This window comes from Hypomesus transpacificus, chromosome 12 (assembly GCF_021917145.1).
Source record: "Hypomesus transpacificus isolate Combined female chromosome 12, fHypTra1, whole genome shotgun sequence".
Classification (NCBI taxonomy): Eukaryota; Metazoa; Chordata; class Actinopteri; order Osmeriformes; family Osmeridae; genus Hypomesus; species Hypomesus transpacificus.
The window spans coordinates 3,386,788-3,410,262 of record NC_061071.1 but is presented as its reverse complement, the minus strand read 5'-3'; the positions used below and the strand labels follow the sequence as shown (position 1 = coordinate 3,410,262).

Here is a 23,475-nt window from a genome sequence, read left to right as displayed (position 1 = left end):
TTACTTTGTTGAAAATTGTGACCCCATAAATGTGAAAAGGGTAGAAGGTTTGAGATCCACTGGTTGTTACATAAAATTTGGAACCACATTGGCCGCTGCTCGTGTGATCCGGGTCCGCCCAGTGTGGTGACAGCCCTGACAAGATGGCGGTGTATACAGGAGGAAAGTGAAAAAGAAAAACTAAATATTAGCCTCTTGTTGCTACATTTGCTAAAACCATATGGATCTCAGCAAATTACCACAGTATCTATGCGTAGTATATTTCTAGTTATGTATTCGACATGCAGGCTAGTGTGCTCACTGGATAGCTAGCTAACGGGCTAATGTCAGTGTGTTTAAATTTTTGTCAATGCCGTTGACTAGCTTTCAACGCTAGCGAACGAATTAAATTCAGGCCAGGAAAGGGTCAACTCGACTGGCAACCACTAGTATAACTTTTCCTCCTACGCAAAAGGGGGAGCACACTTTACTTTAAAAGCTTGTTTGTCATCTGAAGGATTAGCAGAGCGGATTGACACGGAACAGAAGACGCCATCTCCTAGTTAGCAAGCTAACGTTAGCTGTTTACGGGCGAGACTCCATCTAGCCGCCATGGCGCATTCTCCAGTCCAGGGTAGCCTGCCAGGGATGCAGGTAAGTCAAGCTAACCCGACCGTTAGTAACTTAATTTAAAACAATGCATTGATATAGCCAGGTGTATAGCCGATTATATTTGGTTTGATGTCTGCAACGATCTTGTTCTGAGGTCAGGTCAGTGTTAGGCAGGAGTAAAAATATGCACCCTCTCTAACGTTAGGTAGCCGAGGAAATAAGACTGCACCAGCTTTATTTGGTTTACTAAATGCAATAATGTTTGCTAGCCTTCAGATAATGGGACGTAGGTTGCCCACATGCATGTTATGGTATGATTTTGGACAATGCATTGTGAGATATATTGGTTATGTATTTAATGGACTGTCACTGATAACTTGTCCATGTACAAATGCTTTCAGAATTGTTGGAACTGATTTTATATTCTTTCCATGAAGCAGTGAACAGTTGGAGCTGTACTTGAATAGGAGCACAAGATTGATTTTTACCCTAAAACGAATAGATAGTTTGGATATCTTTGATGTTGTCGGTCCATGACTCATGCTTCAAATGTTCTCCACCAAAGAACTTAAAGGCAGACCCAGAGGAATTCTTTACCAAGTTGGAGAGGATTGGCAAAGGCTCTTTTGGCGAAGTGTTCAAAGGCATCGACAATCGCTCCCAGAAGGTGGTGGCCATCAAGATCATTGACCTGGAGGAGGCTGAGGATGAGATAGAGGACATACAGCAGGAGATCACAGTACTGAGCCAGTGTGACAGCCCCTTTGTCACCAAATACTACGGCTCCTATCTGAAAGTGAGTAGCAAGCAAGGACTTTCCTCAGTAATTCAATACTGTTATTGACTTTGTATGCTAAAATTGTACCAACCGGTTGTGGATTGACGAGTAATAGTGTACCCTGCAAAGTCTGATGCTCTGAAAAGCAAATATTTTTCATATAAATGCTTTTTGGGCTATATATCACTCGTCTTTGTGTTTATTTGCTCCTTCAGAATTGATTGTTTTTGGCACACATTTCGCCAGTCAGTCAAGCTCACATTGCGAAATGTAATGTAGCCTAAGCAGCCAAAGATTTAACAGGATTTTCCTCCCTATACAAACTTTCCCCCTGATAATCCCACTTTTAAAAGGGGATTAAAGACGTCACACTCCCACTAGTTGTATCCCCTGTAGAGTTATTTATGAAGATTTAGACACATTGCCCCCTGGCACTGTGTCGTCTACATGAAATGATGTGAAAGTAACATCCCATAATGATCTTCCTTGCCTTGTGATACCTTTAGTGTTGTCGCCTTATGTTCCGTGGTGTTTATGATGCAGCAACGTTTGTGCCCCATTTGTATTCATTCTTTGCCCCCTCTTGTTCAGGATGCAAAACTATGGATCATCATGGAGTACCTTGGCGGTGGGTCTGCATTGGATTTGGTGAGTGGTGGCGTGTGGTGGTCATAAACTCTCATTGGAATGAATCAGAACGCTGGTAGACTATGATGTCTGCTTGTATCTGGCCAAGCTAAAGGGTGGGTTTTTTTTCTTGTGCTTTCCAGTTGGAGCCAGGATCTCTGGATGAGACGCAGATAGCCACCATCCTGAGAGAGATCCTCAAAGGCCTGGAGTACCTCCACTCAGAAAAGAAGATCCACAGGGATATCAAAGGTAGATCACTGCTCCATGTCTCCTCAGATTCTCACTTTCAAGGTAGGGTTTGATTCAGTCCAGTGCCTTTATCTTCAGTACCTTTCTTTTAAATTGATGTTGACATCATCTTTTATATGATCCAGTGTTTCCCACAGATTAGAAAGCTATATGTGGCGGGGGGGGGGGGGTCGAAATAATTCACAAAATCAACAACAACAAACAAATAATTTCTGCATATGCAGGTAGCGACGCTGCATACAGGGTGCTAAATAACTATTTAACAGGTCAGCTCCATGACGCCGGGTAAGGAGCTAGCTCTTGAAACTTCTCACCAAAAGAACGAAGGGGAACCTTCGATTAAGACATGTCCGTCGGTACCTAGCGAAAAGTAGCCTCAACTTTCCTAGACCTTTAGCTACGGCACTAAAGCTGAATGCTCGCTGATGTAGCTGTCGGTCTCACTAGAACGGCGTATGCATCGTTGCTAACGTGTGCTGACGTAGTGACTGTGTGTGTATGTGAGAAAGACGCGTGCGTGAAAGAGACGGAGGGAGAGCAGGGAAAGGAAATGCAGCTGAACGAATACGCTGCGTGTTTTTACCTTAATAGCGATAAAAAAAAAATGTTTTACGAAACGCAATGTGTGGCGGCCGGTGTTGATTCTGTGGCGCACCGCCACAAATTAGTCTATGTGTGGGAAACACTGTGATCTTTGCTCATGTGAGCACTGTCATGTTCCTTCTGGTTGTGCTATTTACTGCCTATGCAGGTCAATGCTCTAATGTTGACTGTTGGCTGTTTGGTGTCTGTTCTCTAGCTGCCAACGTGCTGCTGTCCGAGCAGGGCGAGGTGAAGCTGGCAGACTTTGGCGTGGCGGGCCAGCTGACAGACACGCAGATCAAAAGGAACACGTTTGTGGGCACGCCATTCTGGATGGCACCGGAGGTCATCAAGCAGTCAGCCTACGACTCCAAGGTCAGGTCACACATGACTGCTTATGGGGTTTTAGAGGCATGAGGATGCTGGAGGTACGAGGATGCATCCTAATAGGTTAAAAGAGCTACCTCACCTCATCTTATGAGTAGACAGCTAAGTCTCAGTGCCAAGTCATTCATCTTTAACTTAGTGTTGGCAAATTCATAATCTTATACTCATATGACTCTCTCTTTCTCTGTTTGGGATTACAGGCTGACATATGGTCTCTGGGCATTACAGCCATCGAGCTTGCCAAGGGAGAACCCCCCCACTCAGAGCTTCACCCCATGAAGGTCTTATTTCTTATCCCAAAGAACAACCCCCCAACTCTGGAGGGAAACTACAGCAAACCCCTCAAGGAGTTTATCGAGGCCTGCTTAAACAAAGAGCCCAGTTTTGTAAGTAATCACAAATACTTGGTAATTCCCCCCCCCCCCCCCCCCCCCCAAAAAAAATATATTTTCGGGGATAAAGTATGGTGACTTACAAGCATAAGGATTGGAGTTTAGATATGGCAATTATGCAGTGCACATCATCCCACATGTAGAGGGCTGGACCCAGCTTCTTAAGGCTTATTGGTTAAGCTTAATTGGCTTGTGTCCTGTCATGGAGGAGTGGGACTGATATGATGACAGGATTAAACAAGTAATTAATCTCGCTCTCTCTGTCTCCACAGAGACCCACTGCCAAAGAGTTGTTGAAGCATAAGCTGATCGTGCGCCATGCCAAGAAGACCTCCTACCTGACGGAGCTGGTGGATAAGTACAAGAGGTGGAAGGCAGAGCAGTCACGAGTCCACGAGTCCAGCTCCGATGAGTCGGATTCGTAAGTCCAGCGTTAAAGCGGAGTTTGTTGGAATCTTAAGTTTAAATCAAAAGTGTCTGGTCCCCACATATCCTACAGTGCAATCCTTACATCTGAACTTCCTCTGTCCAATCAGAGAACAGGATGGCCAGGCATCGGGTGGGAACGACTTTGGGAGCGATGATTGGATCTTCACTATTCGGGAGAAGGACCCGAAGAAGCTGCAGAACGGCGAGGGCCAGTCGGGGGCGCTAGATCAGGTGACTGACGTAGAATGGACAGGCCCTGCAGTATTTTACCTTTAAAATACAGCCTACACAATTTCTTCAAGATTCATGAAAGCTGAGCAGCAGGAAAGCACGTTTAGTCCATTTTTGACATTGCTTTGAGGTAGAATGGATTATTTAAGCTGTTGAAAATGCTGACATAAATTTTAGACGCATTATAATGTATAGAAAGAAGTAAATCACTTTCCATATTCAGTATTTGCATGCTTTTTATCTGATGTCACTGAAATGGACATCACATAAATCAGACTAAAACATTTCCATAACCTCCATATTTCACTCCCCCCCCCCCCCCCTTCCTCGTTCTCTTCACACAGACGAAAGACATTCCAAAGAAGCCTTACTCACAGAGCCTGTCCACCGTCATCTCTCCCTCACTAGCTGAGGTACGAAGCTCCCTGTGTGATCTCCAGTTTGAAACCACACAAACATATCACTCCCCTCCTGCTAACTCACCTATATCCCCTGTGGTCCCGCCCCTCCCTCCCTCCGTTCCCCAGCTGAAGGCACGTCAGGAGCAGGTCAACGGGAACCCCATGGCCCTGGATGAGCTGCGAGAGGCCATCCTCCTGGCGGAGGAGGCCTTCCCCGGCATCTCCGACTCCCTGGTCGCCCGCATGGTCCACAGGCTCCAGAGGTGAACCAGGCTCTTGGGCCCCCGCACTACCACCACCCACCCCTCTGTCTGTCCCTCAGATCTAGAATCTCTGTCTCAATTTAGTTTCAAAACTTCTGTAGCTATCAAGTTTGTTTGTGTTGGAGGTTGACTAACGAGATAGACAATAATGTACAGTATTTAGAAGGATATCGAGCTGTACAGATCACACTATGATTTGAACCTGGCGTCTTCTCTCCTCTAGATTCTCCACCAGCAGGAAGTCCTCCTCCTCTTCTCCCTAGGGATGTTCTCCCTGGCCCCCGGCCCCCACCCCTTCCAGGCCCAACCCCCTGCACTGGGGCCAAGTCAGGTTTAGAGGTCAGGGGTCAACACCAGTGGGACCCTGCCCAATCTAATCTTTCCGGAAGGGAGGGACACTCCAGTGTCTGGTGGGAAAACTCTGGAAATGAGAACCTTGTAACTCACCAGAGGTGGGCAGCAGAGCCCACATTCAGCCTGAACTTGACAAAGCTACTTCTTGTGGACCCCCACACAGCGTGGGGGAGAGACTCACTAGCTGCCTGCAGGAGATGAGAGTACTCCTTAACAGCTGAGCGTTAGACCGATTCTGTCCAGTGGAGAAAGCCCTGGAGATGTTGTCTCCCATTACAGAGTGTCTCTGCGAGTCTCCGCCCGATTAGAGGAGATAACTATACGCAATCCATAAAAGGACTTCTTCTGTTACTCTGTGAGGGAACCATATCTCCTGAACGCATGCAGCAACCAGTGGGGATAAATCTGTTTCTGTGTGTGCCTGTGTGAGAGCGAGAGATGGGAGGGTGGTGAGAGGATGTTTGTGTGTGTGCACTTAGTATGTTCAAGACTCCTTGCTTCTGGCAATTGCAGCATTTTTAATGAAACCTCAGGTAAAGTGCTTTAAGTGGACTCTTCCTGGGCATTGGGAGGCGCTGTGTTTTGATTTGTATACATACCTGTATATGATTGAAAAGGGTCACAGGCATCGCAGACATGAATCACTGTGTACAAAATGGTCGTGCGCATTTTGTAGATCAAATGAAAGGTAGATATTTAAGAGTTAAGTCACTCAAATGGACATAACTGAAAATGCCTTGCCTTTTTTGAGATGCACATTGAAATTCTGGCGTCCACATTTCATCCCAGTGTTTATTTCTCCATCAGAGAGCTGAGGTTCTATGCTCTTCTACTCTTGTCAGCTTTCCATTGGACTGAGTTCCAGTCTGCCATGTCAATCACCCAGATCTCTCTCTGCTTTCTTAGGTTACATCATTTGTCAAACAGTGGTTTGAACTGCTATATGCTTAGGCCAAGGGATTCCTGTTACAGATACGGTCAAGGAACAATTCCCTGCTGGGACTACAGTAGGTAGGGACAGCTGCTTCTGGGTCAGCTGTTTCATTCAGATTGCCAAACAGAACCCCGTGTAGGAAGGTTCGCCAAGTTCAAGATGTCTTGCTGTTTCTCTCATTGTAAAGGAACAGGTTCAAGACAAATGCCTGACTCATTTCACTCCAAACACTTACCTGTCACATGACGCTACATGAAGTGCCATGTCCTGTTTCATTGTCACCCTGGTTTTGTATTATGATTTGCACCTTTTTTTCTAATTTCAAATATGTCTTCTTTTTGTTGTCTTTTCTTTGTTGTTGCACTTTGAAAGTGTAGAGTATTTAAAGTACAAGGAATTAAAAAACAAGGAGTTGCAAATAGCCATCTTTTACTATATGTTTACTTTATATAAAGTTCCAGATTTTACTACTGTGCTAATGCAGCAATAATGTTGAGGAGTTGCATCAGGGCGCACTTATCAACACAGGGAATGAACTGAGAAATATCCAATATTTTTGTAACTGCAAAGAGTTAAAAGTATGGGTTTAAGGAACGCGTTCTGGCTATGATCACCTGCCTCTGGCTGTTATAACTTATAGTAAACATATGCTACAGACAGTATTGGAAAAATGTGTACATTTGGTTTCCTTTATCATAGCTGACAGTTTATAGTACTGTATATAATCTTTGCTTGTGTCATCCCTGGCCTCCCCAAGGTGAAAATAAGCTCCTGGTAAGCTTTCAAAGTGACATGAGAAATAAAGACCTAATGCTAACAGTCTGCTGTCCTCATCCAGTCTGTCCTGCCGCTAGTATAAAGCAGGGTGCTCATAATACTGATCTAGCCCCACATGACATCTCAGGTGAGATGTCTCAAATGGTTCTTCTCAACCTGGTTCCACCTCCACACTCATCATTAGTCATTCCAATAGCTTGAAGCTTGGATTTTGCCAGACATCCACTTTATTGAAGCAGCTGATTGCAAGTGGCTCAATGAGATGTCACCAGGAGTATCTGATTATACAGTATATAAAACAGCAACAATATATGGACAATACATACTATACATGCAGACATACATACACAATATCGCACTGGAAATTATCATAGATGCTGGTGAGGTTATTTGTATGTTCTCTTTATACATTATAAAATCTTATGAAACAAATAAAATACAAATAAATTGTTGCTTTTGCTACATACTGGTAGTGCAAAATAAATCATAGTAAAAAAATTATGTACAACAAAAGTGTAATTACCATAAATGATTGATTGATGCTTTTTTGAGAAATGTTTCATGAGATTATTTGAAGTTGTTTTGTTCTAAATACCAATATCTACAATGATAACTTTTTATATTTACTTGATGTCCAAAAATACTTTAAAGAAGCAATATCAAACCCGTGCCCCTCCAACTCAATGATGCTCTCATTTCACTCATGAACCTCAAACGACTCCATGCCAGGATGTGTGCCAATGCACTCATACTCTCACAATATAAATACGTAGCAAGAAGGGGGGGGGGGGGGGGGGTCGGGGGTCGTGTGATGAGGGAATATGTGGTTGTTGCTCTACATCTTGGACTGCTTGCTTGCTTCCTCCTCTGAGCTTGATGAAGAACTTGAAGCCTTCCTCTCCTCATGGCGTTTCTCCACAGAGTCTCTCTTCTGCAGCTCCACGCTGTTCTTCTTCTTTTTCTCCTCTGGCTCTATTTCAGCAAACTGGGCCTCGATCTCAGTCGGGTCCACATAGGTGTAAAAGTACGCCATGATGCCAAAGACAATGCACACAGCCACCAGCAGGGAGGCAAATAGAATGTATTCGGCCCACTGTCAGACACACAAGATAACATGGTGAGTATGACTTCAGGGCATGGAGGTGAGTGTGTGTGAACAGACTGGAGGAGATGCTCCACTCACCTGATCTGGAAGCTGGGCCAACTCAGCTACAATCAGAACAATGATGTTGCCCACTGCTACAGTTAACAACCAGCCAGCCTGAAGCACAGACTTCATGTTGCTAGGTGCCTGGAGGAAAGATGTGGAGAGGAGACTGTAAGATTTAAGTGAAGGGAGTTTTTTTGTTTGTGTCTGTGCGCAGGGATGTTTCCAGGGCCCCCAACAAGACAGATATTTTGGAGGCAATTCAATGGGAAAATGTGTCCAAACTTTTGACTGATACTGTATATGTATTTTAATGATTGTAGAAATACAATAACAAATGTATCTAGGGTGCCTGAATGGCTGACTTTGTGTGTGAGAAAAGGCAGAGAGAGAGAGTGAGAGAGAGAGAGTGAGAGAGAGAGAGTGAGAGAGAGAGAGAGAGAGAGAGAGAGAGAGAGAGAGAGAGAGAGAGAGAGAGCATGCTCCTACCTGTGAATAGGAGAACTCCAGACCAGTGACAGAGAAGATGACCTCTCCTGCGGTCATGAGGAAGTATTGGGGTATCTGCCAGGCCATGTGGATGGTGTTGGGCAGGATGTCCTCCACTGCCTGGATGCTGTTCCCACACTGCACAAACAATGCAACAACAAAGCACTGTCAACACCCTGTGTTGTGAAGAATACAAACACCAAAAAGTCTTATCAAATAATCTAAAAAGGTGCATTGAATTACATGTAAGTCCACAAAGTCCTCAAACTTGAAAATAATGTTCTTGGCTAGGTAAGACTGACCGGAAGGCAAACATGGCTATTGGTGACTGCACATTGTGACCTTGAATGTGTTCATGTTTCTTTTGTGTCTGTTGGTTATATTATTTGTCAGTTGTATTCTCTGTTGAAATACAGTAGAGTATACACACTCTGAGAAATGTTGCTCAGAACCATTTCACCAAGGTTCTAACAGGCACAATGAGTTTGAGGTACACAAATTGTCACTGACCAACGTCATTGTGGTTACAATTACTCAAATTCGAACTGTTCTTTTTGAGCCATGTGCGTGTGCTTGGTTGGATATGGTGAGGTGACCTACATCAGGACCAAAGGTGAAGGAGGTGGGGATGACCAGGGAGAGAGAGCTGCCATAGCCTAGGGGCCTGGTGTATTCACATTCTTGCAAAGCTGCGTTCCTGATGAGGAATATAGGACTGCAACCAAACAGGAGAACAAATCAGAACTTTACAAAAGGATATCCATCAATTTCTTGAAGAGACTGAAGACATCCAACATACTCACTTCCCCTGGGGTACCAGCTTATAGCTTGAGCTCGTGAACTGTGATATGGCCCCAAAGTCCAGTGAACCAGTGGTAATATTCAAATCATCGGGGTGAGCATTGATAAATCTAAGAGAGAATACAGGATTACATTTGTATTGAGTTTGCACGTGCCACACTGATATTGTGCGTCTGTGTGAACATAAATAAATATTAATACAAAGACATGCACACACCACTGACCTGATATCATTGTTGCCTTGCTCTGGTTTCGTGATACTGTCTTCAACCTAAAGATGGAGATCAGGGTCTAATTAATAAGTCATTAATAAAATAAAAATACAGCTGTATTTACACAAATTTCACTCACAATTGTCAGGTTCAAGTTAAGGCCTGCTGGAGTGATAAGAGCTGTTTGCCTTGCCAGAGACTTCAGAGTTATAGCATAGGCCTGGCCTTTGTTGAGAGCCACTATGAATTGTTTGTCAAATGTCAGGTAGTCCCCTGAGGACTGGAAGAAAAAACAAACAAGAACATGGTGGAAACATGATGGTGACAGAATCATAAAGACACAATATTTCATCCACTTGTTCAACCATGTTTCATCATAGATATTTTAACTCATTGTGTAATGGCATTTTTATTTACTTTGGCTTGACTGTTATTTACAGTAAAGCTATTATGGTTTATGTTCATGTGTACTCCATGTACCTTGAAAGGTTGGACAGGGGTATCTCGTCCTCCATCAATATTTAATATCACCTCATTAGTGTTTAAATTCAGGAATTTAATCTGCCCAGCCACACCTGTTGGGAATGTTGGAAGGGTTTGCTGCAAAGCAAGAGAACAAATGGGTACGATAGGTATGGCATAAGTATGACATTTGATATTGAAGAAATAATCCATAACATGTATATCTGTGTGAATTTGTGGGGATATTTATCTCACATCGATCTGAAGCTGGACCAGGGCAGCAGCCACAAAAGCCATAGCAGCCAAAAACATGCCCACAGTCATCCTCTTCAGGGGCCTGGGGTCGTCCATGACAAGAGACAAACATTTCCATATTATTATATGACCCAATTTGATATGACACCATATGATATGATAAAGATTGTTTTACTTCAGTTTATCAAATCTACAAATGGTCTGTTAGTGGTTGTTCGGGCATGTCCCTCTAAATGTAATGAAACATGATTGATGAGGATAAAAAAACTCCCAAAATTACGTGAAGTTCAGCTTGCACTTTGCAATCAGGGGGTACAACAAGCTGTCCACAACAGGGACCAGCACCAGAATCAGGATGGGGTTCACTGTCTGTCAGGGAGAGAGAGAGAGAGAGAGAGAGAGAGAGAGAGAGAGAGAGAGAGAGAGAGAGAGAGAGAGAGAGAGAGAGAGAGAGAGAGAGAGAGAGAGAGAGAGAGGGAGGGAGGGAGGGAGGGAGGGAGGGAGGGAGGGAGGGAGGGAGGGAGGGAGGGAGGGAGGGAGAGTTCAGTTATCCAAAATACTGTGGTAGGCTTCAGACTAAATTAAAGTAGAGCATTATTTATAAATGAGTGACCATAAAATTCTAATCACCTGCATTTGGTCTGGCTGTATTATGAGGGCTCCCTGTGGACAGAAGAAATTGAAAAATAAGTTGTGTCATGCATACATGACGACACTGGGTGGGTAGGATTGCATGTAGTCATTTTGCAGACACTCTTATCAAGAGTAGAATTGATTACAGATGTTTCTCCAAAAACTTACAAAGTTGCCGTCCATGGTGGTGGCCTGAAGGGTCCACCTGGAGCCCTGTGGAGAAGAACCATATCTGTCAGAAGCTGCTGGACCTAGACTTCTCTAACATCCAAACACATTCATGTTCTGCCACTGAGTTATTCACTAGATCTCTTCAACACCCTTGGTTTATGGATCAGCCACAAGGTTACATGAGATGAGACTGCTTGTGTCAAAGCCAGACAATTACATGTAATACTACCTCCTGAGGTTATCTGGAATTGTCTTATATTTAAGCATTTCCACTACTGGCTTAAGGATGTGGAATAAATGCATATATGTATGCCTCCATTTGTACATGTTCTCACTATCGTGATAAGGCTAAGTGTTGGCTTCAGGGGTTTACCTGCTGGTCAAACAGAGCCCAGAACATGGGCAGAGGGATGTAAAGGAAGAGGACCTTCAGGAGCATCTTTACCTGGGCAATCAACAGTTTCTGGGGGAGAAGAGGGGAGGAGAGGAGGGTTAGAACACGAGACTTTCTTTCTGCGAAGGGAAAAAAAGCAAGAGAGCAAGATAATGATGTCTGTGTACATGATTTGCATTTGTGTAGGTGTGTTAAGTAGTGTATGCATATTTTGCGTTTGTGTAATTGTGTGTCATTTTCATAGATAATTACATCATATTTCTCATTGGCCCAGTCCATCCAGTGCTCTCTCTTTGGGTACTGACTGCTGCGATGCCTGAAGCGATTCTTAATGGAAAACTACAGTGGTGGAAAGAACTCAGTTACCACCAAAATGTATGTTCACATAGCCGTTTATACCTGCTTGCATAAAACAAACTATTTGACAAACAGTATTTCTATTCCATGGTGTGGAAGTTGAAGCTAGCATGGTCTCCTACCCCGATGCACCTGCAGACCTCCAAAATGATATTTCCTTTGGGAGCCACCTTGGTATACATGCCACTACCCAAAATGAACACCACTGTGAACACACACATGCACAATTTTACTCAAGGTGAACCATACCTAATAAGGTATCCTAATATGTATTGTATCTATGCTTGAGGTGAACACAGAGCATGTCTTACCCAGAGCCACAACCATGAGGGCTGCAGGGACGCCAAAGGCCAGGGGGTAGCACTTCTGCTGGGTATGGATACCACACTCCTGGGCTGGGGGAGGAACACACACAGACACATTAAACATGTGTTTGTATACAAGTCGGATTTACTATTCTTGTGGAGACTTGTTGGAGTGAAGACGGTGTGGAGACGTTGTCCTGATTGAAAATCTGGTTTTCCCTAACCCTTAAACCTAACCCTCACCTCAGCCCTGACATTCACCATAACCACATCCTTAAATTTAACACAAACACCTAACCAGATCCCCAATCCTAAACTTAACCACAGCTCCTAACTCCAACTCTAACTATCCAACCATCCCTAAATCCTAACCCCAACCCTTAATGTCACTCTGACCCTAATTCTAATTCTTACCATAAATCCTTAAAAACCCCTGGAAATATCACTTGAACTGGTCAAAACCAAAAAAATTGGTTTACTAATCGACAAAGACACACACACACACACACACGTACCACCCTACCTCTGAGGATGGGAGTGATGACGGTGGACAGGAGACTGCCAGCGTTGATTGACAGGTAGAAGATAGAGAAGAAGGTGCTCCTCTGTTTCTCCTAAAGAAAGCAGAACAACATTGCATTGTCAGATCGTAAATAAGCTGTCATATTTTTGGACACATTAGAAAGGTTTTGAGAAGAATTGTGTGACAAAAGGTTTGGATTTTGGAACTTCAGAATTATGTGAGTTCATGTTAAGTGATTTGTCTATATCTTCAGGATAAGGCTGAATAGTCTTTGACCACGTCCTTGACGGCTATCATAAATGACTGTTTAAACACGTGTTCATTTTTAGTTAATATACAACAGCTAATAATGAGCTCTGCCATTTCTGTTTGTAGATATTGTCTCAGCAGAGATTTTGTTGATAACAACTGGGGCAGGGGGGGGGGGGGCGTGTTAACTAAATGACTTGAGAGTAAACCCTTTCAAATGATGTCCATGAGACAGCCTCACTCTGTACCCAATCACTGTAGCTATCATATTAGCATTTCTATTAGCATCCTATATTGGTGGCCTCATGTTACAGAAACAAAGGATGGGCTCCTGCCCTTAGGGTTCCTCTGATTTGATCTTTTTTTTCTGTCACAGGAGGCTACAAGTCTTACCTGGTGATCTTCAAACTGGTCCCCTCCAAAGGCAGCCACACAGGGCTTGATGCCCCCAGTTCCCATGGCGATGAGGAACAGGCCAACCATAGACATGGCCCTGAGGGGGAGGGGGTCAAGGAGTCACACACTGTCACCTAAAACGTAAATGTCATGGCTTGGATAATTACATTGTTTGTTTGTGTTGAACAGATAAACTTACACATGGAAGGTCATATTGTCCGGAACTCCGTCCCTGTCGTGGTCGGTGATGTCATGAATAGCGCTTACCGCCATGACAACCTGACCAGCAGTGTAAACGATGGACAGGTAGATAATGGTCCTGGGGTTGAGAGAGGTCAACAACAACATTTATTATAAAAAATAAATCCACATCTGATTTGGGACACTGTTTCACGTCACGGCAACATTAACATCCCCAAATTCTCTCTGTCCATCAAAAGAAGACGTTGTCCTCAAGACTCACTTGAACTTGCCAAGCCAGGAGTCAGCCACGATGGCACCAAGGATGGGGGTCAGGTAGCAGAGCGCCACAAAGGTGTGGTAGATGTTGGTGGCCAAGTCATCATCCCATTTCAGGAAGAACCTAAAGTAGAGCACCAGGACAGCTGGGGGACAGGGGACAGGGAGGAATGTTGGAACAGGACTGGACCACCAACCCTACAGTTCACCCCCCTCCAATGGTCAAATGAGAAGTCCAACTGTACATTAAGTCTCAATACTGTCAGTGGTTCTCCCTTATTTTTAAGGTGAGCTAACATGCTGAGTAAAAATGTACGAGACCTTGACACTGGTACCTTTGGGCATGGACAGTGAGTTAAAAACAAACTCACCTCGCATTCCATAGTAGGAGAAACGCTCGCAGAACTCGTTGACCACAATGAAGAAGATGCTGATTGGATAGCCACAGCATGCAACCTATGTGCAGTGGAGAAGAGGAAGAAGACAGGAAATGGGCATTAGCCACATAACATAACCACTATACTAATGCAGTACAATAATATGCCTGGAGAGCTACCATCCTGTAGGTTTTCATTCCAACCCCAAACCAGCACACCTGACAATTGACTGGTTGACAAGCTGACTGATGTTTGTTACAAATGTTGGAGAGAAAATCTAGCAGGAGGACAAATCTCCAGGAACAGAGTTGGCCAGACCTGTTGTTCAGTTAGATATTTGATAAAGTTATAGATAATATAGATATGTATGTACAAGTAAAGAATAATATAGAAGTGCTTACTTTCTTTTTTGGCTCCATTCTTAGATTATCTGTGTCTTTACCTGTTCACACCATAAAACCAAAAGTTCCAATGAGACTTTTTTACATGAACATATGTGAGAAAAAATGTACAGATACAAAAGGTTTGAAAAGACCATCAACATGACACAATCTCATTCATCCCAAGAGAAAAAAAATCTGCAATAGCAAATATGATGACAAAAAAATCACTGAATCACAAAATATTCCCAAATGTTTCGGAAGTTGCCATGAGCGTCTGGATTTCAGATTTCTTTCCGACAACAGGTCCCAAAGTATCCAGGTGTGTGACCCACCTGTAATGACTGCTGGTTGTATGTGGGAATTCCTGGGCCACACTTGGTTGGTATTTTACGGGTAAAGAAACAGTGGCCAGTGACTGATCTATCTCACTGAGAGCTTCAGGCACACTGCTTTTATAACCTGTGGTCAGACGAGAGACCTCATCCCACTTCCCACCATGGCAACAGTTGCCTGTAATCTTTATGACCTGGTGTTCAAGACAACGTGTGAAATACGAAGGTTGAGTGATGGGGTGGAAGCCACTGTGTACCTGAACATGGACCTCTGTAGAGGTGTGGCTGTGTGTGTGCGTGTGTGTGCATGTGTGTGTGGGGGGAGGGGGGTTGTAGGTGTGTACAGGCAAATCGCCATTGCTCATGGGTTAGTGCTCACAATTAATGATTACAGTGTGCAGAGTCAGAGAGGAGGAGAAATGTCAAGGGTCTTTCTAAAAACAAATAAAGAAGAGATAGGAAAAGGAGATAAAGGAGGACTCCAAGGATGGGATGGAACCCTGTCATAAAATGACTATCAGGCACCGTCCAGATGTTTTCTATAAGAGTTTCAAAGACAGGGAGCGTTCACAAATCATTAGTTAAATTTGACATTCTGTCTTATACAGTAATCCATAGTTTTGGCTATATTTTATGAAGCGATACTTTTTTTCCTTAATAACTTTGTCTATGTTTTGTACTGTGTTGAACAAAATCAGAGATGAGAGCATAACACTTATTATAGCAGATATGGTCCTGACCTGGCCCGTGTTTGTGTTTCAGTTGTTGTTTAAAAATGCAAGCTCAAGCTGAAGACACCACGTGACGTGAGGATTTCCCAGCTGTTTCCTTATTTGGCCGATAACATTCACGTGCAATACAGTATAGCATCATCCCATCAGCACGTTGGCATACTCATTCACCATCCTCGGTTTTTCCTCACAGTTTTGATTCAGTTCAGTTTAATGAATTATTATTCAGATATCCAGAGAGAAGATTTGAGAAAATCACAAAAGAAATGTAATTACCTCTGCCTTTGGAAATCTACTTAGGAGAATTTCTTTCACTTCCAACATGAACATAATGATCTAACTTGCCCATAGGGCACAAGCACAATAATTGATAGAGCACATCCTCAAGAATGAACACACAGCAAATCACACATAGAACACTGCTGTCACTCACATCCCTGACATGCTTACAGATCTCTCCACTGTTTGAATGAGACACACACACATTCAAAGACTATGGGTGGGTGGGTGTGTGTGTGTTTGGCTGGCACAGAAACAAGGGATTAGTTGGACTTTTACATGGGACTGAACAGCGTGTCAGCATTTCATTTCTCTGTCCTACGATCACTAAACAACAACATACACCCGGCCACAGTACTGTACATCACACTGTTTCTGTCAGTCCCTCCACCTCTCTCTCTTTCTCTTGCTTGCTCCTTTTTTATTTCTCTCACTGTCTTATTCTCTTTCTACCTCACCCTCTTTACATTTCTGACTCTCTCTCTCTCTTACATACACACACACACACACACACATACACGTTGAATCAAAACAAAAATAAACCGTTTATCTCTGCCTGATCTTAATGGCCTAATAAATGAACAATGCTCATTGTATCCAGAAAACATTTACAGGAAAGTTAAAATTCTAAGGATTACTTTATGGGAAGAAACAAATAAGGATATGAATCACTAAAGCTATATCCTCTCAGTTGTGCACATCTTAGACAGCTTCCTTATAATGGGAAACCTACGAGGAAGAAAGAGGTATTCAATAGAGAACAACTTTTATAAACTCCTTTCTACACTACACAGCATAGGATTAATTTACTTTAACCCCAAAAATCTGTATATTCAAACAAAGTTAATTTAGTTTTATTCACACACATGCTTCTTTCAAGTAAACTTTAATTAAAAGCATAAACAATAGACAATATTTACATTTTTCAAACAGGGAAGTTGATATTTGTTTTTACAATTTCACTTCCCCAATGATTGACTAAATTAATATAGAAAAGTAAAACCTGTATTAGAGAATCCTTGTCTATAGCATAGTCATACACAGTACAAGTGGTTGCTTTGGCAGGAGTGGTCATGTGCAGTCAAGGTCCTGACAGGGTAGAGGATATTGCACTCTTTTCTAGGCAGAAACAAGAAGGGACATTATAATTGCCTTAGCCTTAAATGTATTCTATACTACATTTGACTTTACATAAATGGTCTTACAGTAGGTATATTCACAGGAATTGTTATGCAAAAATGTTGCTACATAAAAAAAATCATCAAGCCCTTCTACAAGCTTGAGTACAAAAGGGGCATGAAAAGATACCCCCTACTAGATATAAGTGTCAGTACTGTCCAAAACCAACACACATCTTAAACTGTATAACTATCATACAGGTAGTTGAATACTGAGTACTGTACAGCAGTTGTCCCTGTCATAGAAAACACAAAGGTGGAGAACAGAAGGCCTTTAAGACCTTTAAAAGTACTGAAGGATTGATGTCAACTAGTATTGATGTCATGTTCTTGATGCTTCAGGTTACTAGGTGCAGGAGGTCTCCACAGGAAACATAGAAAATAGTTTAAAATGTGTCTCCCAGTTGTGTTGGTTGGTATATAGAGACCATCACATTGGCTCTCGTCTGTCATCTGAGTATCGTCAATATTGTAATCCAGCTCTTCACAGACACTCATGTGAACCAATCACAGGGATATATTTATATGACAAAGCAGGCGTCAACTCTTCACTTATTCGATCGTAGAATGTGATGAGGTCACTTGTCTCTCTCTCTTTTCACTCCATCACCATGGGAACACGAGGGGCATGGCAGGGTTCAGGGTTCGTTGATAGGTCAGACCATGGAGGAGGAGCTTGAGACACCCTGGATGTTGGTGCTGGTTGGCGTGCCACTGATGGCGTTGAAGATGCCTAGCGAATGAGAAAGTGTGTTTCTTGACCCATACTCGACAGCGATGATCTGACGATGAAGAAAGAAGTTCATACATCAGTCACATATATGAAAAAAAACATGACTGACCTTGAGTCATTTATAACTGGATGGCAAAGCAGCAAGTATCTACAATAAATCATATATTACCATCCAATCTGCTTAGGCCAGCGAAATAAAACAAAAGAGAAAGTTGTTATTGATATACGGGCAAAAAAAAACCACAGAAGCCATTCAAGATCACATCACTGAAGCACTGGAAACGAAATCATGCAAGAAGAACATTCCCAATATTTGTCAACACAAAGTCAGTCGATTTGAAAGGCTCGATAAGCTGTTGGTTGTCACCTGCTCGTGCATGATGTTGGACAGCTCTTTGGCCAGGTCTCTGTAGTTAGCCTTCATCTCATCGTGGTACTCCTGCTGATCCTCCTTGATGAGCTGCTCATTCACCCCCAGGGCCTGGCCACAGGCGTCCACAAACTGCCTGTATAGAAATACACCCCACACCATGTACCACATATGTTTAGAGTGAGGGTTAGCAGGGTGGAGGGGATGAGAGAGAGGAGGGGGGGGGGGGGGGGCTGAGAAAGGGAGAGGGAAAGGAGATACTAAGATACCAAAAGCAGATGGCTGGACATACCTGAACACCTCCTTGAGTTGTTTGACCTTGTTGTCGGGGTATTTCTTTTCTCCACTGTCATCTAGAAAGGCTCTGGCGTAGGCCAGGGGACCTGCGTTCACCTGAATGACAAAAGCATCTTGTAAAGGGTAGGAATACCAAGATCTAATGTACTCAAAGTCATACATTACTGATGAATATCACAGGGTTGTCAATGCTAGTCCAACTAATGTGCTTGCTGGTCTACTTGGTGTACCTGCTGGTTTCACTGACGTACCTGCAGTTCTAACTAGTATACCTGCTGGTGTAACTACTATACCTGCTGGTGTAACTAGTATACCTGCTGGTGTAACTAGTATACCTGCTGGTCTAACTAGTATACCTGCTGGTCTAACTAGTATACCTGCTGGTGTAATTACTATACCTGCTGGTCTAACTAGTATACCTGCTGGTCTAACTAGTATACCTGCTGGTCTAACTATTATACCTGCTGGTGTAACTACTATACCTGCTGGTCTAACTAGTATACCTGCTGGTGTAACTAGTATACCTGCTGGTCTAACTAGTATACCTGCTGGTCTAACTATTATACCTGCTGGTGTAACTACTATACCTGCTGGTCTAACTAGTATACCTGCTGGTGTAACTAGTATACCTGCTGGTCTAACTAGTATACCTGCTGGTCTAACTAGTATACCTGGACGCTGATGCTGCCCTGCAGTTTGAGCTGGAGGCGGATCATGTCCACCTCAGAGGCAGAGCACAGCAGCCTCAGCTCGGACACTTTAGCGGTCATCTCGTCAATGGCCACCTCGATAGGGCTGAGGTCCGTCTGGTGCTGGTACATCACTGCTATCCGCTTCTTCACGTAGGGGAAACAGTGGGTGGCTGGGGGGGGGGGGGGGGGGTCAGGGAGAGGTGACAGGGGAGATAAGGGGGATGGAATGTAAGCAAGATAGAGAGGGGGGTGGGAGGGAAAAAGGTAGACAGACAGACAGAGACAGACAGACAGACAGACAGACAGACAGACAGACAGACAGAGACAGAGACAGACAGACAGACAGAAAGGTAGACAGATGGTTTACTAATGAAAAAAAAAACATTAATTATATTTATAATTAGGAATGCTCATGTTCATCCAAAACAAAGACAACAATAACACTGTAGGAGTGAGGTATCTTGGGAGGGGGCTGCATATTCACTCTTATCGCAGCTTGAGAGATCCTTTCACTTGCAAGGCCAGATAAGCAATGCACTTTGGGATTAGCTCTGTCATATAATAATGAGCCCAGCCCTGATTAGACAACACTTAATGAAACACTGACCATGTCAGGAGCACAACAGTAAACATGCAGTAAGTTCACCAACCAAGTATAACAGCTGTAATAAACCACTCTAATCAGTATCTAATCAGTATAAGTGCGTGAGTGTGTGAGTGTGTGTATGCACGTGTGTGTGTGTGTGAGTGAGTGTGTGTGAGACGTACTGGTAAGAACGGTCCTGCGTTTGCATTGTTCCTCCACCCCACCCTGCTTCTTCCCGGACACGGTGAAGGGCGTCTCAAAGACGAAACGACGGATATTGTGGCTCTTCTCAAAGTCCGTCTTCCTGTCTTCCAGCTCCTTGTCCTCCAGGTGGGGGGTCACATGGGTCACCTGGATGTAGGCATACTTAGAGTCCAGGTCCTTTGGGTTCACCTATAGAGATATATACATTAGTTTTATTGCTCATGGAAATGTTGTTCTTGGACGTGTTGTATTGGTAATGCAACTCGTAAAAAACTTCATTCGTTTGGAAAAGACAGTCAAAAGCTTTGACCTTAAAGCACATCTTAGCATTAAATACACCAGCAATTAACGCAACACTTGGACACCATCATGGTAAGAGAGAGCGCCAAAGAACACACACAAACACTCACCCTGCCAGAGTCCTGGATCATCTTCACATTCTCCTGACCAAACTTGTCGGAGTAGAGCTTGAGGAGTCTCTGGGAGATCTCAGAGAGAGGCGTGAACTTGGGCTCCTTGTAGATGTACTCCTTACCATCCTCATCCTCAAAGAAGCCCTGCCAGGAGGAAACAGGTCAGACCCCACTCTGGTTCCAACCCTGCTGCTCTGGCCTGGCATGTACAGTACATAACCATGGTGATGTGTTTCAGGCACAAGCAAATGCAAGGATGGCAACCAAAAGGAAGGCAATGGGGAATAATGCATGTAAGTTCATCAATACCTGGAACTACATTTAAAAGTTAAACGTACATTTTATGTAAAAGTTATAAGCTAATAGAATTGCTTCAAAATAACAAAAAAAAACTGTATTATTGTAGGGAATTATATAGTAACATTTGCATAACCAAAACAAAGTCCAAGCAATGGGAATTTGCCGCTTCCAACATGCCAAAGCAGCATAGATATAACCAATGAGTGCTCCAGTGATCTGTGTTGTGTTCATCTGGAGGTCAAGCTGACCTGAGGGACTGGCCACAATTTCCTGAGTGGTTAAAAAGGAAGGGAATGGTAGTCAAATGGATTGTGATTATAGGGACTACACTGTATTGGCTCAATAGAGTCCCTTTGGTCATATGCTTTTTAATGCTACTTGTTAACTATGTGAATCTAGTGTCTGTGTTTGCCTTCTTTGAAACTCATCCAGACACAGGTACAGAGATTGACTTCCTGCCTGTCATAAACCCATTACCGAACACAAAACCAACAATCATGCCGACTTTCTCAGAAGGCGACACCTGTCTGTCACCATGGAGTTATCATGGAAACCAGGGTGTTATGGGCAGAGAGGACAGGTTTATTGAGTGCTGTACCTTCACTCCATTATTCTTTCACTAAAGATCATGCAGAGTAGCAAGCAACAGACAACATCTACACCTGCAAGCTGTCTCTAAACTGAGCCACATGAACTTGGTTTCGTCCAATTCAGCACCAACACATTTATGTCAACGTATTCCCTCCACCAATCACAGAGCTTCTGATGAACTGAAGCGTGCTAGTGCTGAGCTGGAACCCAAACCGCTGGAGTCTTAAGTGTCCCTACAGAAGAAGAGGTGGCAGGTTCTCAGGTAGCAGATGGGAAGCAGAGCAGCGTGTTAACAGTTGGCAAGGCGTCGCAGAGCAAACCAAGACACACAGCTATAAACGCATAAAGCCACAAACTTACCGCCGCCTTGGAGGTGGAGAGAGAGGTAGAGAAGAGCATGTTAACATAACCAAAATAAAAACTCCAGGCGAGGTGGTCAGATGAACATGCATTTAGTGGCAACACTGATTCATACGCGTTGCATGCTTTGGTAAGAAATATAAATTGCCCTAAATAAACAACAAGCAGCATAAGCTGTATTGAATACTTTTTAAAATACATTTTACCTCTTTACCCTCAACATACAGTATATATATATTTAATTCTGTGACACTACTGGTCTGACAGTTTGTTTCTTGATTCCTGTGTTGGAGAAAAGAGAGAGCAGAAGAGTTTCCCCTGTGACAGACGTCTCACCTGACCAAAGAAGGCCACTCGAAAGTAGGTTCCCAGCAGCCTCTTGCCAGTGTGCATCACCTCCATCACCTTGGTGTAGGCCCGGTGCAGTGTGTCATACAGGTGGGTCAGTTTCTGCCACACACACACACACACATACAGCACACCTAGAACACTTGGCATGGCTCACTTCTGATGTTCTGTCATCAACTATGAAATTGGAAAATCAAATATATTGATATCCCAAGTACACATATATACATGTTGGGAACTAGTGCGGAAGAATGGATCAATATGACATAAATATGTCATCCATTGAACTGATCCATTGAACGGATCCATTGAACTTGACTGTGAACGTTAGACGCGTGCACTGTAACATCAGAGTTCTAAGACGGCAGTGGGTGAGGTGAACACTGTGTCAGTGTCCGTGCTGGGAGGAGGCACCTCAAAGTCCCGCCGCTGCTCGTAGATGGGGATGACGAGCCTGTACACGTCAGAGATGAGCTCGTAGCGCTCAGCCTTCCACAGGCCGTCACCACACTCCTCCAGCAGCTCCATCAGCACCTCCTACACACACACCACACACACACACATACACACACACACGCAGGCACAGGCACACACCGGCACGCATTAACACGCACACACACAGGCACACACACAGGCATACACACATGCACACACACAGGCACGCACGCATGCACATCAATTTCAGTCAGCTGACCATCGAACAGTAGTGCACAGGGTCAAGTCATTATGACAGCTCCATTTCCTGCTCAGCCATCTCTGTAACAGGTGACTTCGGCTCTACAGGGTAGATGGGAAGGAAATGGGCCCATGTCTTTTATAGCTGGATGAGCCTAACACATAAAAGCCTATAAACCCACTGAGGTGAAACGTTAAAGCATCTGAACGTAATGTTCATGAATGCAGTACATACAGCACCATCGTTTGCCAAGTATATCAATACCACTTACCCAGTTTACACATGTATCGGACACATTTTTTTAATAAATCTAGATATATATGGCTGTGACTGTGGCTGTGTCTAGCTGCTATAGAGCACCACACAGCACTGTATGGATCAGCTGCCTGTGGGGGTGAACAGTGCAGATCTCTGGCTGATCTACCGGCAGATAATAGAATCCAAAGGCTGCTTTGGTTTGTCAGGGCACCCAGGGCAGACCTGCCAACGCTACAAACATGCAAAGACACATGCGCGCTCACACATCTGCCTAGCTTACCTAACCAGCATGAGTGTACTTTAGAGTCATTGATAGTAACCCAATGGAGATAAGACCAATAAAGACTCTTGTCATGTCAATCATGTCTGATGATAGCTTACAGAACTGTCATAGATGTGGGACTACTGAAATGGGGAATTCTACAACCCACATCCTGTTGAACTTGATGGGTTAACCAAATCTCAGCAGAAGAAATGCCAGTCACCCAGATGCATGATGGGAGCTCCCTCACCTCA

At 43.7% G+C, this 23,475-nt stretch overlaps 3 protein-coding genes across 10 annotated transcripts in view; 1 reads left to right on the top strand and 2 right to left on the bottom strand.

The window, feature by feature from the left end:
* The first annotated feature begins 107 nt into the window (after positions 1-107).
* Positions 108-6,883, top strand: stk24b (serine/threonine kinase 24b (STE20 homolog, yeast)). Its single transcript, XM_047031021.1, has 11 exons — positions 108-633; positions 1,157-1,387; positions 1,961-2,017; positions 2,140-2,248; positions 3,048-3,205; positions 3,418-3,603; positions 3,882-4,030; positions 4,146-4,269; positions 4,614-4,682; positions 4,797-4,933; positions 5,157-6,883. The coding sequence occupies exons 1-11, from the start codon at positions 592-594 to the stop codon at positions 5,194-5,196; spliced, it is 1,302 nt and encodes a 433-aa protein (XP_046886977.1). The 5' UTR covers positions 108-591; the 3' UTR covers positions 5,197-6,883.
* On the bottom strand, positions 6,573-14,663 carry slc15a1b (solute carrier family 15 member 1b). The gene is made up of 22 exons (XM_047031020.1): positions 14,630-14,663; positions 14,223-14,307; positions 13,856-13,997; positions 13,592-13,711; positions 13,390-13,489; positions 12,748-12,838; positions 12,231-12,314; positions 12,042-12,124; positions 11,815-11,901; positions 11,542-11,631; positions 11,166-11,210; positions 10,995-11,027; positions 10,645-10,733; positions 10,365-10,446; positions 10,128-10,247; positions 9,787-9,927; positions 9,660-9,706; positions 9,438-9,545; positions 9,235-9,349; positions 8,635-8,772; positions 8,182-8,289; positions 6,573-8,091 (listed from the first exon to the last, which is right to left on the bottom strand). The coding sequence occupies exons 1-22, from the start codon at positions 14,645-14,647 to the stop codon at positions 7,834-7,836; spliced, it is 2,184 nt and encodes a 727-aa protein (XP_046886976.1). The 5' UTR covers positions 14,648-14,663; the 3' UTR covers positions 6,573-7,833.
* Positions 14,664-16,825: 2,162 nt separating this feature from the next.
* Positions 16,826-23,475, bottom strand: part of dock9b (dedicator of cytokinesis 9b) — a 41,185-nt gene continuing 34,535 nt past the window's right edge. For 6 of the 8 annotated variants that reach the window (XM_047030724.1, XM_047030720.1, XM_047030723.1 and 3 more), the window contains 10 exons: positions 23,472-23,475; positions 22,440-22,562; positions 22,014-22,127; positions 21,678-21,683; positions 20,424-20,570; positions 19,992-20,202; positions 19,203-19,393; positions 18,527-18,627; positions 18,232-18,370; positions 16,826-17,913 (listed from right to left, as the gene is read on the bottom strand). The exon at positions 23,472-23,475 is cut by the window's right edge and continues 103 nt beyond it. In XM_047030724.1, coding sequence (XP_046886680.1) covers positions 17,788-17,913; positions 18,232-18,370; positions 18,527-18,627; positions 19,203-19,393; positions 19,992-20,202; positions 20,424-20,570; positions 21,678-21,683; positions 22,014-22,127; positions 22,440-22,562; positions 23,472-23,475 — 1,162 coding nt within the window. In that variant the 3' untranslated portion in view covers positions 16,826-17,787. The remainder of the gene's footprint in view (positions 17,914-18,231; positions 18,371-18,526; positions 18,628-19,202; positions 19,394-19,991; positions 20,203-20,423; positions 20,571-21,677; positions 21,684-22,013; positions 22,128-22,439; positions 22,563-23,471) is intronic. The other 2 variants (XM_047030721.1, XM_047030727.1) reach the window with 1 other exon arrangement.

What these genes read in the sequence shown, in the direction of transcription:
- stk24b (XM_047031021.1), top strand. Translation starts at nt 592, where the DNA reads ATGGCGCATTCTCCAGTCCAGGGTAGCCTGCCAGGGATGCAG. An exon ending in ACTACGGCTCCTATCTGAAA is followed by an intron (nt 1,388 to 1,960) that starts GTGAGTAGCAAG and finishes CCTCTTGTTCAG; the next exon opens with GATGCAAAACTATGGATCAT. An exon ending in ATGGTCCACAGGCTCCAGAG is followed by an intron (nt 4,934 to 5,156) that starts GTGAACCAGGCT and finishes TCTCTCCTCTAG; the next exon opens with ATTCTCCACCAGCAGGAAGT.
- slc15a1b (XM_047031020.1), bottom strand. An exon ending in GACAATATGACCTTCCATGT is followed by an intron (nt 13,490 to 13,591) that starts GTAAGTTTATCT and finishes CCTCCCCCTCAG; the next exon opens with GGCCATGTCTATGGTTGGCC. An exon ending in CAAGGCAACAATGATATCAG is followed by an intron (nt 9,546 to 9,659) that starts GTCAGTGGTGTG and finishes ATTCTCTCTTAG; the next exon opens with ATTTATCAATGCTCACCCCG.